At 34.0% G+C, this 15780-nt stretch overlaps 1 protein-coding gene across 1 annotated transcript; it reads left to right on the top strand.

Moving 5' to 3' along the window:
- Positions 1 to 12932: 12932 nt before the first annotated feature.
- LOC147273736 (homeobox-leucine zipper protein HAT4-like) lies at positions 12933 to 15106 on the top strand. Its single transcript, XM_086256554.1, has 4 exons — positions 12933 to 13347; positions 13705 to 14000; positions 14146 to 14225; positions 14308 to 15106. Exons 1-4 carry the CDS (start codon positions 13137 to 13139, stop codon positions 14645 to 14647), a joined length of 927 nt encoding a protein of 308 aa, XP_086112680.1. The 5' UTR covers positions 12933 to 13136; the 3' UTR covers positions 14648 to 15106.
- Positions 15107 to 15780: the final 674 nt, after the last annotated feature.

The following is a 15780-nucleotide window of genomic DNA, read 5'->3' as shown; positions in this document are numbered from 1 at the left end:
AAAACGGTTGTCTCGTAACACAATACACAACGCTTACAGATATAAAACTATTGTATTAGTGGTAATCTCACAATACTTATTTACTATAAAAGTTGTCCAAAGTACTGTTAAACATCAGTTTTAAGAAAAACCGTTGCATAATTAAGTATTAAATTGGTCGAAATGTTGTTCCATGAGATCCTAAACAACAGTTTTTACTAAAAAATGTTGTTTAAATTGCATATACACATCTGTTGATTATCTAAACCCGTTGTGTATTCAAATTTCCAACAAGAAGTTTAACTAAAACAGATAGTTAACTTGTCTGTAGAGTTCGATTTGCCCACACTAGAGTCTCTGATCAGCACGATCTTGAACAGATAGTCGTACTCGTGATCTACTCTATTCGCCATATAGCCTCTCCTCTCCAATTTCAGAAAAAAAAAATCACAACTTAGCCCTAAAAATGAAAATCAAAAGCCCTAGAAAACGAAAATAAAAAAACATCTAAAGAATAAAAGATGCTAAAACTCAAAAAAAAAATAATAATAATAATAACCTAACCTTGAATCAGTAAATGAAATAGAGAAAGAGATGAAGGAGTATTTAACGACGCTCTTGACCTTGGTTCATCACCGGATCTAAGAGAAACCCAGAAAGAACAGAAGATCCAAGAATAGATCAAAAATGGTGGGCAAATGGACCCAGGTTATGAGACTACAAAACCCGGCCTCACTGACCATTTATCACCACAAGTGTAATCAAAGAGAAAAAGCAGAATGAGAGAGATTATATGTAACTGGAATTTGTTTTGCTTATACCCATTAAACTATGGGGCAAGGTGAAAGGCAGCTTCTGGGTTTCGATGGTGACGACGATCGAGACTGACAAAGAAAAGAGGGCGAGGGCGAGGTCGATCGAGGGAGGGTGTGAGAGAGATATAGAGAGTGAGGAGAATAGAAGAGAAAGTTTGATAGAGAGTGAGAGTGAGAGAGAGAGAGAAAAAAAAAAAGTAGATTGAGAGGGTTTGAGAGGGAGAGAAAAAGAGCATATCCAGGGGTGAGAGAGTTTGAGAGTGAGTGATAGAGGAGGACACAGATCGAGAGGATTAATTAAAATATTGTAGCACCGGTTTTTTTCATTTTCTTTCGCATACACAACGGTCACGACTAATAAGTGTTGTTTAGGCAAGTTCATAAAATGTATCTCACAAAAAATCATTGTATTTCATGCATAAATACAACGGTTTTTTTAAAAATTGTTATGTCTTAAAACTACACAACAGTTTTAAAACAACCGTTGTGTAGATAATGTCGTCTATTTATATTATTGTAGTAGTGCACCCCTAGTTTACTTCGTATACCTTTAAGGTCACTTCTATTATTAGTACGTGCTATATATGCTATCTTCTCTACAAATGGATCACAAGTTTTTAATCACGAATAATGTTAAATGGAGCACAATTTGTTTACTAAATTTATGTTTTTATGTTGATTCGGGAAGGAAAATTAAAATGTAAGACATTTTCACTTTGTGAAAAGAAAAATGTTACTAAACTAATAATTAGTTTGTTTTTTATGTCATATTAATTAGTATCACATTTTTAATAGAAGTGAGATCTACATATACAAGTGGGTCATATTTCTATTTTTATTAAGGGTACAGTGTTAATATGTACAGTAATATTGGAAAAACAAAAAGTAATTTAACCCAATTTTTTACTTTTTTAATTTACATGGTATTGTCAAAACTGACTATGATATTTTTGTTCTTTTTAATATACTGCGGGCGGTGTTCATATCATGTCCTAGTCTCCTAGCTAGATAAGTTATGAAAGAAAAATCGATCGGTACTAAGTAATTTGTCTATTGTACAAATAATTGTATGCTTTATTTTTGTTGGCCAATGAAATAATTGTATGCTTTAGGCATGGTAGAAAAGAGTGAGGTTTAGTGGAGAGTTGGGGTCTAGGTTCCATGCACCTTATTTGAGATATTTTGGATCAACTTTGACTGTCTCCTTGAGCCAACCAAAACATAGCACCTTCTTTAATAACAGGAAATAGTATGTTTGAGATTAATTTTCAAGCAGTAAATTAGTTAATGGTATTTTATTATATATGTTATCATTCTCATTCATTATTGCAAAATAAATTAGTACAGAGAAATATTGAAAGACTAATAGTGAGACATACGTATATGTGTACCTTATATACAAGTAAATGATTATCTTTAATGAATATGGTCCTTTTTATTTTTTATTCTTGACGAAAATGAATATGAACCTTGAATGAAACATACCAAATCAATTATGTCGTGATCATGAAAAATATCATCATCATAGTCCTCATAATACTCGTTGTCCCAAAATGCATGTAGTCAATTACATCAATTATTGTCTTGCATTATTTTCTATTTCATACAATGCCTTCCATTAAACCTAAATGTTTGAAAATCTTTAATTTTCTTTTGGTACACAGAAAATCAATAGATGAGGCAGAGGTTCCAACATTGAAAAAAAAATTAGATTAGAATTATCTGTGTAATCTCACATCAAATAAGTAAGCAGTTATTTATTGGTATATATAAAAAGAAATCACACATTAGTGTGAAGTCTTTTGTAAAATACTAAAATCACATACACATTTAGTATCAGGCATGAATAAATTAAAAAACATGTTATGTGTGTGAGCTTATTAAAATATGTAATCGGACTCACCAATTAATTTTCACACGACACAAATTATGAACTTACGTGTGTGTGAGTAAATTTTATGATTTTTATCTACCACTAAAATTAAAAGTCCTTATAAAATCTTTCGTATGTAAGTCAGTAAGTCTAGCTTAGCAATTTAGCATGTCTTTTAGTATTGCAATGGCCGCAGCTATGTCTCCATGAATCATGGTGTCATGCGGTCATCATTTGGACTAAGGTTAGTGATGCGTTTGGCCTATTTAGTCATTGTCTGAATATAATTTAAAAATTATACAAGTTATTTTAGCAAGAAAAGATTTAATGTTTTTTTACAAGGAAAATTTGATTTAGAATTTATCATAAAAAAATTTTCTTTGGGATGATAAAATGTACGTGCAATTAATAATAACTTACTTTCAAGATTCAATAATAGCCCATGAGACTATAAGAGTGAGAAGTACAGTATTGTCAAGCCACCTACTAGCTAGCTACGTGCACATGTAAACCTCCTATGGAAAAACTTGATGTATGAGAATATGAAAAACCAATATTTGAAATTAAAATAAATATGGTATCACATGTATTGAAGGCAAGATAGTGACTATGGGAAGAGACATTACAAAGTATATTAATTTCAAAATAAATGTGATTCATGCATGAACTAATACTAGCCAATGATTTAGATTTTGCAGTCCCATATATCTTAGAAATTTCGCATGATTTTCTTTATGTGTTGGTGGTTCCATGATTAGTAGGTGGGAAAAGTTATTTGCAGTCCAAAAATAGTTCCATACACTTGTTATGTATTAGTTGTGAGAGTTGTCGCTTTTAAATTAAGTGCATATATCACTTCTCTAATTTGTACTTGTTCATATTCTATCAGCTAAACTTTATTTATATAATTGATTTTGTGTAAAAAATTTGTAAATATAGAACACAATCATTGGGAAAGTTCTCCAATCTCATTATTTAGTACATAAAAAAGAAAATTTCTATGGTCAAACAATTTGATATATTATGTATGTTAATTGTCAATATAAATTATGGAAATTTGGATATTAGCCCTTTAAACTAATTTTTTATAGAGTCTAACACCATTATTTTTTTTTTCTGATGGTGCAGGTGTATTAGCTATTGTATTTTCATTAAATCTAGATTCCTTATTAAATCATTCTAATTTAGGTTTCTTATTGAATGATTTTGATGTAGGTTCTTTATGGTATTTTTATTAAATGTAGGTTATGTATTGAATTATGGTAACATAAGTCATATTGAATAATTCATGTAGATTCCTTAGTTTTTTTTTTTTTTAATACAAATGCTTGTTCCTTTGTTGTTGTAGGTTATTTATTTGTTTATGAGAATTGTATGTTTTTTTTTTTTTTTTTTGTGGATGAGAATTGTATGTAGATTCACTATTTTTACTTATTGTAGGTGTGTTGAAGTATATTTTGTTGATTTCTACTTATTGTATAATTCTAATTTTGTTAGTATAGGTTGTTTAGAAGTTTATGAAAAATTTATATTTGAAATTTTAAAAAATAAAAGTCAAAACAAAGAATTATGAGCATTAAAAGCACTAAAGATTTATGAAGCAATAGCATCAGTTACTAACAATAAAGAGTCAAATAATAAAAAAATGTTTGAAAAAGAGTTGAGTTCATAAAAGAGATTTACAATATCTGAATTTTAAGAAACGTTGACTAGAAATATATGAGAGCAGTTTTGCTCACCTCCTTTAATTAGGGTGTATGCTCACCTCCCTTCTCAAATTATGACATCTGTTCAAATAATTAACCTTGAGTTAACATATTTTTTATTTAATTATTTTTTATTTTTTTTTAACACAAAACTATCTCTCTCTTCTCTGCGTTCTCTCTCTCCCCTGACTCACCTCTCTCCTCCCAAAACCCAGCCTCTCTCATCTGTCTTGACCTTCGTCGTTAAGCCCAATGAGGGCTTCCCTGTACTTGATTCCCATAAGTTCACTGTTAAGGTAATCCCCAAACCCTCTGTGTTTGTGGGCCTATTTCGATTTCTCAGTTCATCCAAAACTGTGATTTGGGTTTTTTGTTTTTTAAAAAATCATTTTTGTGATTGGGTTTTCCTTCAATCTAGTTTTGAATCTGTTCTAAAAGACTAATGTGACAAAATGTTTAGTTCTTTTCAGAGTGAAGCTAATGTTTAGGCAAAGCATAGGCAATGACAATCTCCAAAGTCAAAATGGCCGTAGTGTGATTGTGTTCTTTATGTGTACATTCTCTTAAAGATTTCTCCAATTGGGTTTATTGATTTATATTGTAAAGTTGGCTTTTTTGGGCTCGGTTTGGATATTTGATATGGGGGGTTGGGTTTTCAGGGGTGGCGGCGACAGGGAGATCGAGAGAGATGAGTTGGGGAGAGAGAGAACGCAAAGAGGAGAGAGAGTGTTTTGTGTAAAAAAATAAAAAAATATATAATATATTAACTCAGGTTAATTTTTTAAACAAATGTCATGATTTGAGAGGGGAGGTGAGCATACACCCTAGTTAAAGGAGGTGAGCAAAACTGTTCTCAGAAATATATATGAAAAGTAAGTGAATTGGTAACTAGTTAAAGGAATAAATTATTGATCAAATGTATGCCAAATTTATCCAAGGGATTTTAACCAAGCCAAAAATAAAGCTTATCACACCAAATGATTGATGAGTGACTATTCTAACTCTCTTATCACATAATTGATTTTGCGAACACATTTTAAAAAATGCGATATTAGAACATAATGATCATTTAGATATTAGGATTTTAAAAAGGACAATATTTGGGTCACTCCCAAGGGGTATTCCAAGGTTACCCCATTTCCTCAAATTTTGATTTTGGTAATGTCGGTACATGATCGGAATCGTTCACTTTTTAGATAACCAATTAAAGATCATTTTTGTAAAAAATCAAATCAATCGGAAATCGTTTGATAATTGTTGTCAATTAAGTAGAAAAAATTGATGGTTTTCAATTAAAAAGTGATTTTTTTGACCAAACTGTTGATTCTTTATATTTAATCAATAACAGTTATATAACCAAATAATTTTTAATTAAGTTAATTTTTTACAGAGATGATCTATAATAGGTGATCTAAAAAATGAACAATTTCGATCATACATTGGTATTACCAAAATTATAATTTTGAAGTGAGGGGTGACCTTAGGGTAGTAACCCAAGTAGTGTCCTTTTAAAATTAGAGGTTGAGTGAGTAATATAGGGTCCAAATCGCGAACACAAAACATAATATTGTCCTTCTCCGTTGCTTCAGCACGCAATAGAGTATTGTTCCATCCTTGTCCAACGAGGGTGTAAATGTAATTTCAGATCAGATTTAGATTGAGTTACGTGTATATATTGTCCTGCTCATCATTGATTAAACCCTTGGCGATTTTTTAATTAAAGAAAATAAATAGAAGTTAATGATTAGCTCATTATCCTTTGGACTCTTTTGTCATTTCCTGAGGACGTGACTCAACCAGGACCAACTTGCATGATACGAGAACCTGGAGATTAAGACGGAAACGGAGCAACCCCACAAGCCCCCACGCTCAAAAGGAAGCACGAACCGTCACGCGGGTCACCGCATTGGTGGGATAGTAGGATTTGGGTTGCACGCTCTGGGGAGGAGAGTGGAGGGTGGGGGGAGTGATGAGGTGAGTGAGTTCAAATGATTGTGATGAGGAGAGTGTCGGGAAGTGGAGGGACAAGATGACACGCACGATTGTGTGTGTGTGGGGCCCACAAGGTGTAACAGCAAAGAGAGGGGAGGGGTGGGGAGCGTGGGAGAGCACGTGTCCCGAAGGGGAGTGGGGCCCAGGGGCAGAACATGTTGGTCCACGTGAGTTGGGGGCCAAGCCCAGGGCACCTCTGCTCTTTCTTCCACGCTTCCCTCATTTTCGCAATCCTCTCTCCCCCCCCCCCACGTGAAGTCCACTCTCCTGTGTTCCCTTCTTTCCCTCTCTCTCTCTCTCTCGCTCAATTTCGGCTTGGCTTGCACGGCTCAGTGAGTCAGCTCAAGAAAAAAAATTAGCTCGGATAACTGGCTCGTTCAATTTGTTTAACAAATAATGCAATACATATCAAGTACAAGATACTTCAAATTGTTGATTCATCGCCTTCCATAACCCGGCTCGGAGAAGGAAGGGATAAGAGGGCCTAGCAAGGCAGCTTGGACTCATTGGACTTAAACTGAAGACCTTTTAAAGTTAATATCGACTCTAACAATTTTATCTTTGTCTATCACTAGTTGATTGAAGATTTAATTATTGGTATACATAACTACATAAGTAAAAAACAAATTATTGATATTGGATTTGAAAAATGTCGATGCCCATCTAGTACATTTCTTGATAAGATGTGGGCCGATAATGCATAATGGGGCTTGGGATGATTACTAGGGCTCTCAACTACATGAATAGTTCAATGTACTCATCGTTCGATAATATCAAACTCTTAAGTATTTATTGTTTTCTTTGTTTGTTAGTTATGAGGCTTTCTAAAGAAAACTGCAATCGTAGTTTCATCAACTGCTCACAAGATCACCAAGATTCAATTAAGTTTAAATTTAAATAAATATTGTACTAACAAGTCCAAATTTGGCGAATGAAATATAGTGAACATAGTAGTGTTCTTGTCTTCTTGATTTGTCGATATTATTTTTCTAATAATCAAATAAGCACACATCACCTGAGCATGTAATTTTACCATCGAAAATATATTCATATGTCAAAAAAGAAATTGTTAAAATTTATATTTCTAAAAAAAAAAGAATATTAATCGATAATTACAATAATGCCTATACTTGCCTAGTTGCCTTTAATATGTAACGTTAATTCCAAATATTAATATTTTCATATTTGACATGTTCAATCATATCATGTTGTTGGAAAAAATGAATGCCCCTAAATTGCTTGGTCTGTATTTTGAACAAAAAATTTGCTTAGTCAAAATGAGAGCTGAGAGATTCAGAAATCATCCAAAATAAATGAGAGATTTGGTATCCATTTAACTAGCGGCAGTAGGAAATAGTTCTAAAAGCACATTAAATTGCACCAAGGCTAGGAAAGTAGGAATGAGTGTAATGAGCAAGCTGACTTTTACGATTGATATTACAAATTAATTGTCTTCAGCTGGCTTTTACGATTGCATTTAAGGCATATATGACTAAACCTCCCCCATTTGTTTCTAGTTGCCAAAACTTAATGCTGGTTACAAAGTCAATAAAATCAACCACAAAGGTATCATAAAATGTGAAGCATGTGTTATATATTAACATTAACAAAATAATGAGAAATGTTAGTTACATTCTTAAATCTATCATCTCATTCTACCTCACCTGTCAATTTCACAGTGTATTCTCATTATTGAAATTAAACATTTTATGTATCCATTAAAGATCATCCTTATAAATAATCAATAAAATAAAAAATTGTTATTAAAAAATAGATGATTTTGATAGTGTTAGATTTATCGTATATTTATTTTATTATAATTAGATGAGTAAATTATTTCTTAATTTGATTAATTTTTTAGGATACAAAGAGTAATTTATAAAATGAATGGTTATAATCATAAGACTATACTATGAACGAACAAGAGAAGAATGAAGGTAAAAATGAGAAGATAACTAGCATTATTTCAAAATAGTTTAGTAAATAAGTAGTTGTTAGTAGCCGAGTAATGTTTTCTTACTAGACAATTTGAAATACACTATCATTTAAGAATTATCCTAACTAATTGTTTAGGTATCAACTAGATATTAGTCTAGTGATATTTCTCTCCATAATGTTAGAAATGTTTAAAGTTTGAAATTTCGAATCTCCCATCTCGTAGAAAAAAAATAATGATCTAGATTCACAACTCGATGATATAACATCTTATACTAATAGATAGTTTGAAAAAAGAGAAAATTACAGATTTGGTATACTTACTTTATACCTAGTTCAATTTTGGTTCACAATTTTTTTTAAGTTTTGTTTTGGTCCACTAATTATTTCACTTGTTCAATAAAGGTCTAAATTTATTTTCACAAATTTGTCATGTTTTTTACTCTATCAAATCTTAGCCAAATTCAGAAAACATATACTTATTTTAAAGATATGCATCCCCTCTTTACAACCATATAAAGATCATTCAAATCGGAGTTCTAAAACTCAAGATAATTGGCCCCAAAGTATGGTACCCGAAAATACCAATTTTTCCTAGAAAATTATTAGATTTTTCAAACTTCATCAAACTTCAATTCTCTTTAATTATAATACTTCAAATTGGTTCCTATGACTAAGAAATGATGAAATATAACTTATACTTTAATTATAATTGAAGAAAACACAATCAAAATGATTTAAAATTATAACTTAAAAAAGATTGTAGACCAAAATTGAACTAGGTATAAAATAAGTGGACAAAAATAGAATTTAAAAAATATCGTAAATCAAAATTGAACTAAGTATAAAATAAGTAGACAAAATTTGTAAATTCCTCTTTAACAAAATAAGTTTGTAGTTAAGAAATATAATATAAGATTTAAGATAAAAAAGAGAAAAGGAAAACAAATTACACAAGATTGAAGTTGTGGCTCGGCTCTCAGCCATCTCATACACACTCTCTGTCCTTTAATCGTCACGAGCACGCAACACCCACGCGGGCCACACCTTGCAATGACAAGAGAGCGTGAAACCCACGCTAAGAAACGCGAGGGATATTTGTCGGCATACGAGGGGGTCGAAACGCACCGGTTTTAACAGAAGAAAAGGTTGAGAAAGCGACGCTTTTGGCTGAAACCGCAAACCCCGTCGCCCCCACTCCCCTCGTGGGAATCGCACGGGAAGGAACAAAAGAAAGAGAAGAAGAAGAAGATTTTTCAACAAAAGATAAGAGTGGGACCCACAGGTGTGTGTGGGTGTGGTGGGACCCACCAGTGACGAGCCAAATCAAAGGCTTATCTGTCTGTTCGCTTCTAATCGTAGCCATCCGTTTCCTTCACTGATTTGATGGTTGTCCAGCTTCAATTACATGGCCTTGGTCTTAAATCTTAATCATGGAGCACACACAGCGTTTTATGTGGGCCCCAATAGTGGAGTTTGATCAGGAACGTCGATCTTACGAGGACGTTCTAGTGGGCGGTGAGTGTGGCCCCGGGTATTAATGCTTGAGATTCGGTGTGATTGTCCATCTGGATTTGATGGTTTTCTTGTCAAATACCATTTCATTGGTCGATATGAGTGCGAGCAACTTGCATTGATTTGGTTCCAAGCAAAAAATGGAACAAAAAGAGAGTAAAAGAAAGCATAAAATTGGGGTTGGTATAGAAACTTCAATTTCTCATTAATCCTCTCAGAATTTTGATAGAGAACTTCATTATTGCAGGTTAGGTTTTTTTTTCTTTTTTTCGATGCTTTAATTATCAAAAAGAGAGAAAAAAAATAGTTGTCCACATTTGTATCTCACCTGATGTGTCATTACTTTACTGGAAGAGTATTTTCTTTTTCTTTTTTAGGTTTTATTTTTTAATTTTTAGTATCCAATGTATGAATGCCACGTAAGATGATATGAAATTGTGATATAAAAATATGGTAAGTGTAGCATTACTGTTTAATTATAAGTAAAAAATAAGAAAGTTAAGTAAAACTCCAGCTAGCTCAAACGTTAGGTAAAGCACTACTGAGCGCTCGGCGGGATTTGTCGAGCGCTCGGCAGATGCATGTTACATGCATCTGCAATGTAAAACATGTCATCTGCAAGCTAAAAAGATGCATCTAAAATTTAAAAATGTGCATATGTATACTACCGAGCGGTTGGTGTACTGAGCCCTCTGTAAGCTACTGTAGGGGTGGGCACAGGTTGGTTTGGTTCGATTTTTAGCTCAAATCGTAGATCAAACCAATGTGTTCAGCTTGATGGATTTTCAAATCAAACCAAACCAATTAAAGTGAAAAAATCGAACCAATCCAAACCAATCAAAGTCGGTTTGAACGGTCTGGGCTTGGCAAAAAAAAATGTAAATTTTGGCCCAAAGTCAAGTTTAAAGCCCAATAACAAATAACATTTATGACCTATTTGGTAATCTATTCAAAAATTAAATTTTTGTTTTTTCCAAAAATGAAAAAAACATGTTTGTTAGACCATTTCCAAATTTTTAAAAACATGTTTGTTAGTTGTCATGATTTTTAAAATTTTATACCAAACAAGTTTTCAAATTTTAAAAATTGATTTTGAAAAATCACATTAAAAAAAAAATCCTAATTATTGATTTTTTCTTTTAGTAGGATACCAAACGGGCCCTTAAATTCACCACCCCATTATGTATATGCCGCATATGTGATGCCAAATAAGGACCACAATAAGCCTAAAACTAACCAACAATGTGTTGCTAAGTGTATATTTAAATATATAATTTATTTATTTTAGTTGGTTTTGATCGGTTATTTGAGAGCCCAACCCGCTAACCAACCCATTAGTGGTTGAGTTGGTTGGGTTCTAAATCAACCTCTATTTTTTGAGTGTTAGAAACTAAACCAATCCAACCCAATTTAGTTGGGTTGGTCGGTTTGAATCAGTTTTTGTCCACCCTTAAGCTACTGAGCGCTTGGTAGTGTATTTTTTCATCTCCGCCCACGCATACACGTACATATTGAGTTGAAACTTTATAATAAATTACTCATAAACCTAGTTTTTAAAAGATTTTTAACAACAAATTCAGCCAATTAAAAATTGAATTGACCTGAATAATAACATTATACTTTCCCTACCAATAAAAAGGAAAAATCAAGTATGGAGTCCACATCCATGGTCCATCTAGATGAAGCTTCACTAGAAATGGTAGTTAATCATTGAAAGATTCTATTCAAATCTAAAAATGTAATCTTGGTCACCCATTATGAAAAAATAAATAAAATTCTATTTAAACCTTCATTTAAATTTTGTTTGAGTAATGTTAGAGATTTCAAATTTGGATCTCAAACAATATAAAACAAGTAAAACAATATTCCAAATTCTATTCAACATTATATGAAACAAAATGTTAGAGATTCATATATGAGATCACTTTGAGTTCATTTATCTAAAACAAGTAAAACACTAATATATGTATTGTCAATGACTATTTGGTCTAATAGATGACTTTCAGTCCTCCCATTGTTAGAGGTGACTCTAAGTTAAAAACTCATGGACGAAATCTATTAATAAAAAAAAATAAAACACTAACATATATATTGTCACATTATAATGGAATCCAAATTAAAAATTCCTAGCATTATTGATTTTAAAATGATTTTTTTTATAAATATTTTAAAATTACTTAGATTAGCTGTTTTCATTAATTTAAGCCTCTATGAAAAGTGACTTATAATTTGGGCCAAGAGACAAACAAGTAAGCCAAAATCATAGACATAATCAAATGAAACGGTAGTATCAAATTAACTAAATGTTTTACCTCTACATTTAAAAGAATAAATTCATGAATTTAACAATTTTTTGTATTAAAATAATTTAACCCATATTTTCTATCAGTGTAACAATAAACCTGACTTCTTTATTCAAATATCTTTCACTGTTTCACATCATTTAATTATTACGAACTTTATAAAATGCTTAAATTAGTAGTGTTTGATGATTCCAAGTTGGGTTCAAAGTAAATGAGATTGCACGTTATGTATGGACCTATGGTCATAAAATTGAAGCCTCTCAAACCTCTGTACTCCATATTAACATAAACATTTATGATGATATTATTGACAAAAAAAGCCTTACCTTTTATTGAAGTAATATTAACACAGTAACTTCTAGAAAATTAAATTCCCCAACTACTATTATTTATGTCAATAATAAACAAATAATTAATTAGTAACTGATGTTCTTCTGTTTTGTTTGGGTACAAATATTTTTCAGTTTTTGTTTTGGCCATAATCAAGGGTCAACAACACAGTTGGTGCTCACCATACCATGACAGCAAAGTGTACAAAATGTACCAATAAAGTTCAGAGTCAGTTAAAAGGTGTTCCTATATTTACCATGGTTAAAAACAGTGAGTACTAGGCACAGTAAATGATGAGAGATAGAGAGAGAGAACAAAGGTGGTGGTAGACTAGAGTTGGGCATTATTTTGGGGGAACAAGAGCCATGATTGAGATAATTGGGGGTTCCTGACACCTTAGTCATGATTGAACTTACACACCACTCCCACACCCATTTCTCTCAAACTTTCTATAAAACCAACCTCAACATCCCCACCACTCCTCTCCAAAACATACCCATCACCCATCAGGCCATCACCCTTCAAACCTAAACTTTCTCTCTCTCTCTCTCTCTCTCTACTCTCTCTTTGGTTCTCTTTTATCTGAAACCACACCCACTCACCGAGCAAGCACTCAAAACAGAGAAGCTCACACAAAACAGGAGTGAGACTTTTTGGGTTTTCTTGGCAGAGAAGAACAACAACAACCATGATGGTTGAAAGGGAAGATTTGGGTCTGAGTCTGAGCTTGAGCACTACTTTTCCTCATCATCAGAACCAAAACAACAACAACAACAACAACAATACCCTTCAGCTCAATCTCATGCCCTCTCTAGTCCCAACTTCTGCTTCTGCTTCTTCTCCTTCTGGGTTCAGTCCTCATCAAAAGCCCTCTTGGAATGAGGCCTTGCCTTCTTCAGGTTTGTACATATATATCTTGATCTTTCATATATCTGCATGGCTTGCAATTCCAGATCTGGCTTTGTTTATACCCTTTCAACCATTTTCTCTGCCCTTTCCTGAGAAACAAACACACTTAAATCCCCTAATTTTCTCCATTTCTCCCTTTTCGGCTTTTCCTTTGTCATTTCTTACAAACATAGCTTTTATCAATGTGTGTGTGTGTTTTCTTCACCCCTTTTCACACTCAAAAATCTCATCTTTCAGATCTGTGCCAACTTTTTCATCAATCTTAAACAAAACCCACAAATTATTTTCCACCAATTCAATCACCCATTCACTTTTTCTTATATAATTCATTGCGATCCGACATGCAGATCGAAACTCTGTCGCTCGATCCTTCCTCCGGGGCATCGACGTGAACCGGCTGCCGTCGACGGCCGACTGCGAAGAGGAGGCCGGCGTGTCGTCGCCGAACAGCACGGTGTCGAGCGTGAGCGGTAAGCGAAGCGAGCGAGACGCGAATGGTGAAGACCTTGAGATCGAGAGAGATTGCTCCAGAGGCATCAGTGACGAAGAAGACGGCGAGACCTCCAGAAAGAAGCTCAGGCTCTCCAAGGACCAGTCCGCTATTCTCGAAGAGAGCTTCAAGGAGCACAACACTCTCAACCCAGTAAGTCACTCTGCTGGTTTCTACTTAAATTTCTTTTTGGTGCCTCAGAAAATTAAAAAAGAAATTTCCGTTTGGTTACTGAGAAAGTTCTGTTTGGGTATTTGCGTCATTTACTGACATGTATGGTTATTTTTTGTTTTTGCAGAAGCAAAAGTTAGCGTTGGCTAAGCAGCTTGGCCTTCGACCGAGACAAGTGGAAGTTTGGTTTCAGAACAGAAGGGCAAGGTGAGAAAATTTGATCACAGTTGCCAATTACATTTATGCCCTCATGGAGTTGCTTATTTACAGATTTCATTTTCGTTTACAGGACCAAGTTGAAGCAAACGGAGGTGGACTGTGAGTTCTTGAAGAGGTGCTGTGAGAATCTGACGGAGGAGAACAGGCGGTTGCAAAAAGAAGTTCAGGAGCTGAGAGCACTGAAACTTTCCCCACAATTCTACATGCAAATGACCCCACCCACTACCCTCACCATGTGCCCCTCGTGTGAGCGTGTCGCCGTCCCACCCAACTCGTCGTCGTCATCCGATCCCCGGCCCCACCACACGCAGATGGGCTCCATCCCGACCCGGCCCATCCCCGTCAACCCTTGGGGCTCCGCCACTCCCATCCCGCACCGGCCGTTCGACTCCTTCCGCACCCGGTCGTAATTTTCGAAGCCGGTTGAGGACATTTTGGTCATTTTAGAAAAATGCCAATCCCATCCCAAAATCCCTTATCTTAGGAAGTCAGGCACTCTTAGAATCTGTACGGAGGATGTGCAAAAAAGAAGCGGTTGTAATAGCGTACCAATTCTTATATATTCCAAGTCTAGGTCTCTAAGATATGGTGGGTGAAATATGTGATTTGGTGGGTCTACATGTTTTGTATTATTTGGACCCATCATCACCACCACCATCATCATCTTCATCATCACCATCTTTTGTAGATTAGAGTTTGGTACTAATATATCTTCCCCTTCCTTGCAAGACTAAACAATTTGTAGGGAAAGAAAGGGAAGGAGGACTTTGTCTGTAAAGTGTAATGAATGTCTAATTAATTTCATTTTAACATTTGTTAAAGGAGGTTGTATTAAATTAATTAGAATTAAAGTTGAATCTCTCTTTGTCTCTCTTTTGTTTAATATTTAAGGACCCCCAATTTGTGGGGTTTGAAACTTTGAATGCCTAATTCTAAGTGGGCATTAGGGATTTGGTGTTGAATGGTGAGTGGTGGATTCATATAAGTTGAATATTAGGATTGTGATGGACCCAGAAGTGTATTTTTAGTCATGGGGGGTGTGGACAAGTTCCTTGTTCTTGGGGTTTTCTATTTTCTTAAAAAGTGTTTGACAAAACTTTGTTCCTTAAATCTTTGCTAATGCTTCTTTTTCTAGTCAAGAATGTCAAACTATGATCTTCCACATATTATAATCAGTTAATCATTTCTTCAGTTGATTTGGTACTTTATTTTCTTTTTCTCTTGAGCAAAATTGAATGTATAGTATAGTGGGTGGAGATCATTAAGGAAGCTTTGGGCTATATGACTTTTGATGAATGGTGATATGGAAATGGAGTGGTCATGTTAATACAATTAACCAGATATGAATCGTAATATCAATCGATTATGATCTGAATCCGATAATTCCACCAGTCACTAAACAAGCATTGAAGGAGTACTGAAATTTGATGACTACATATCAGTAAGGAAGCTGGAGAGGTTCATGAATTAATGGTACCCATTTGGCATGCTATATTGCATCATGAATTAATGGTAGGGGTGTGATTTGGATTGGAAAATCCGA

Source organism: Dryas octopetala, chromosome 9, assembly GCF_963921425.1.
Source record: "Dryas octopetala chromosome 9, drDryOcto1.1, whole genome shotgun sequence".
NCBI classification, from domain to species: domain Eukaryota; kingdom Viridiplantae; phylum Streptophyta; class Magnoliopsida; order Rosales; family Rosaceae; genus Dryas; species Dryas octopetala.
Note: the sequence above shows the minus strand (reverse complement) of the source record. Positions and strands in the feature narration are given on the sequence as shown.

Coding starts and splice junctions, on each gene's coding strand:
- LOC147273736 (XM_086256554.1), top strand. CDS start 13,137: ATGATGGTTGAAAGGGAAGATTTGGGTCTGAGTCTGAGCTTGAGCACT. Junction 14,001..14,145: donor AGCACAACACTCTCAACCCA/GTAAGTCACTCT, acceptor TTGTTTTTGCAG/AAGCAAAAGTTAGCGTTGGC. Junction 14,226..14,307: donor TTTCAGAACAGAAGGGCAAG/GTGAGAAAATTT, acceptor TTTCGTTTACAG/GACCAAGTTGAAGCAAACGG.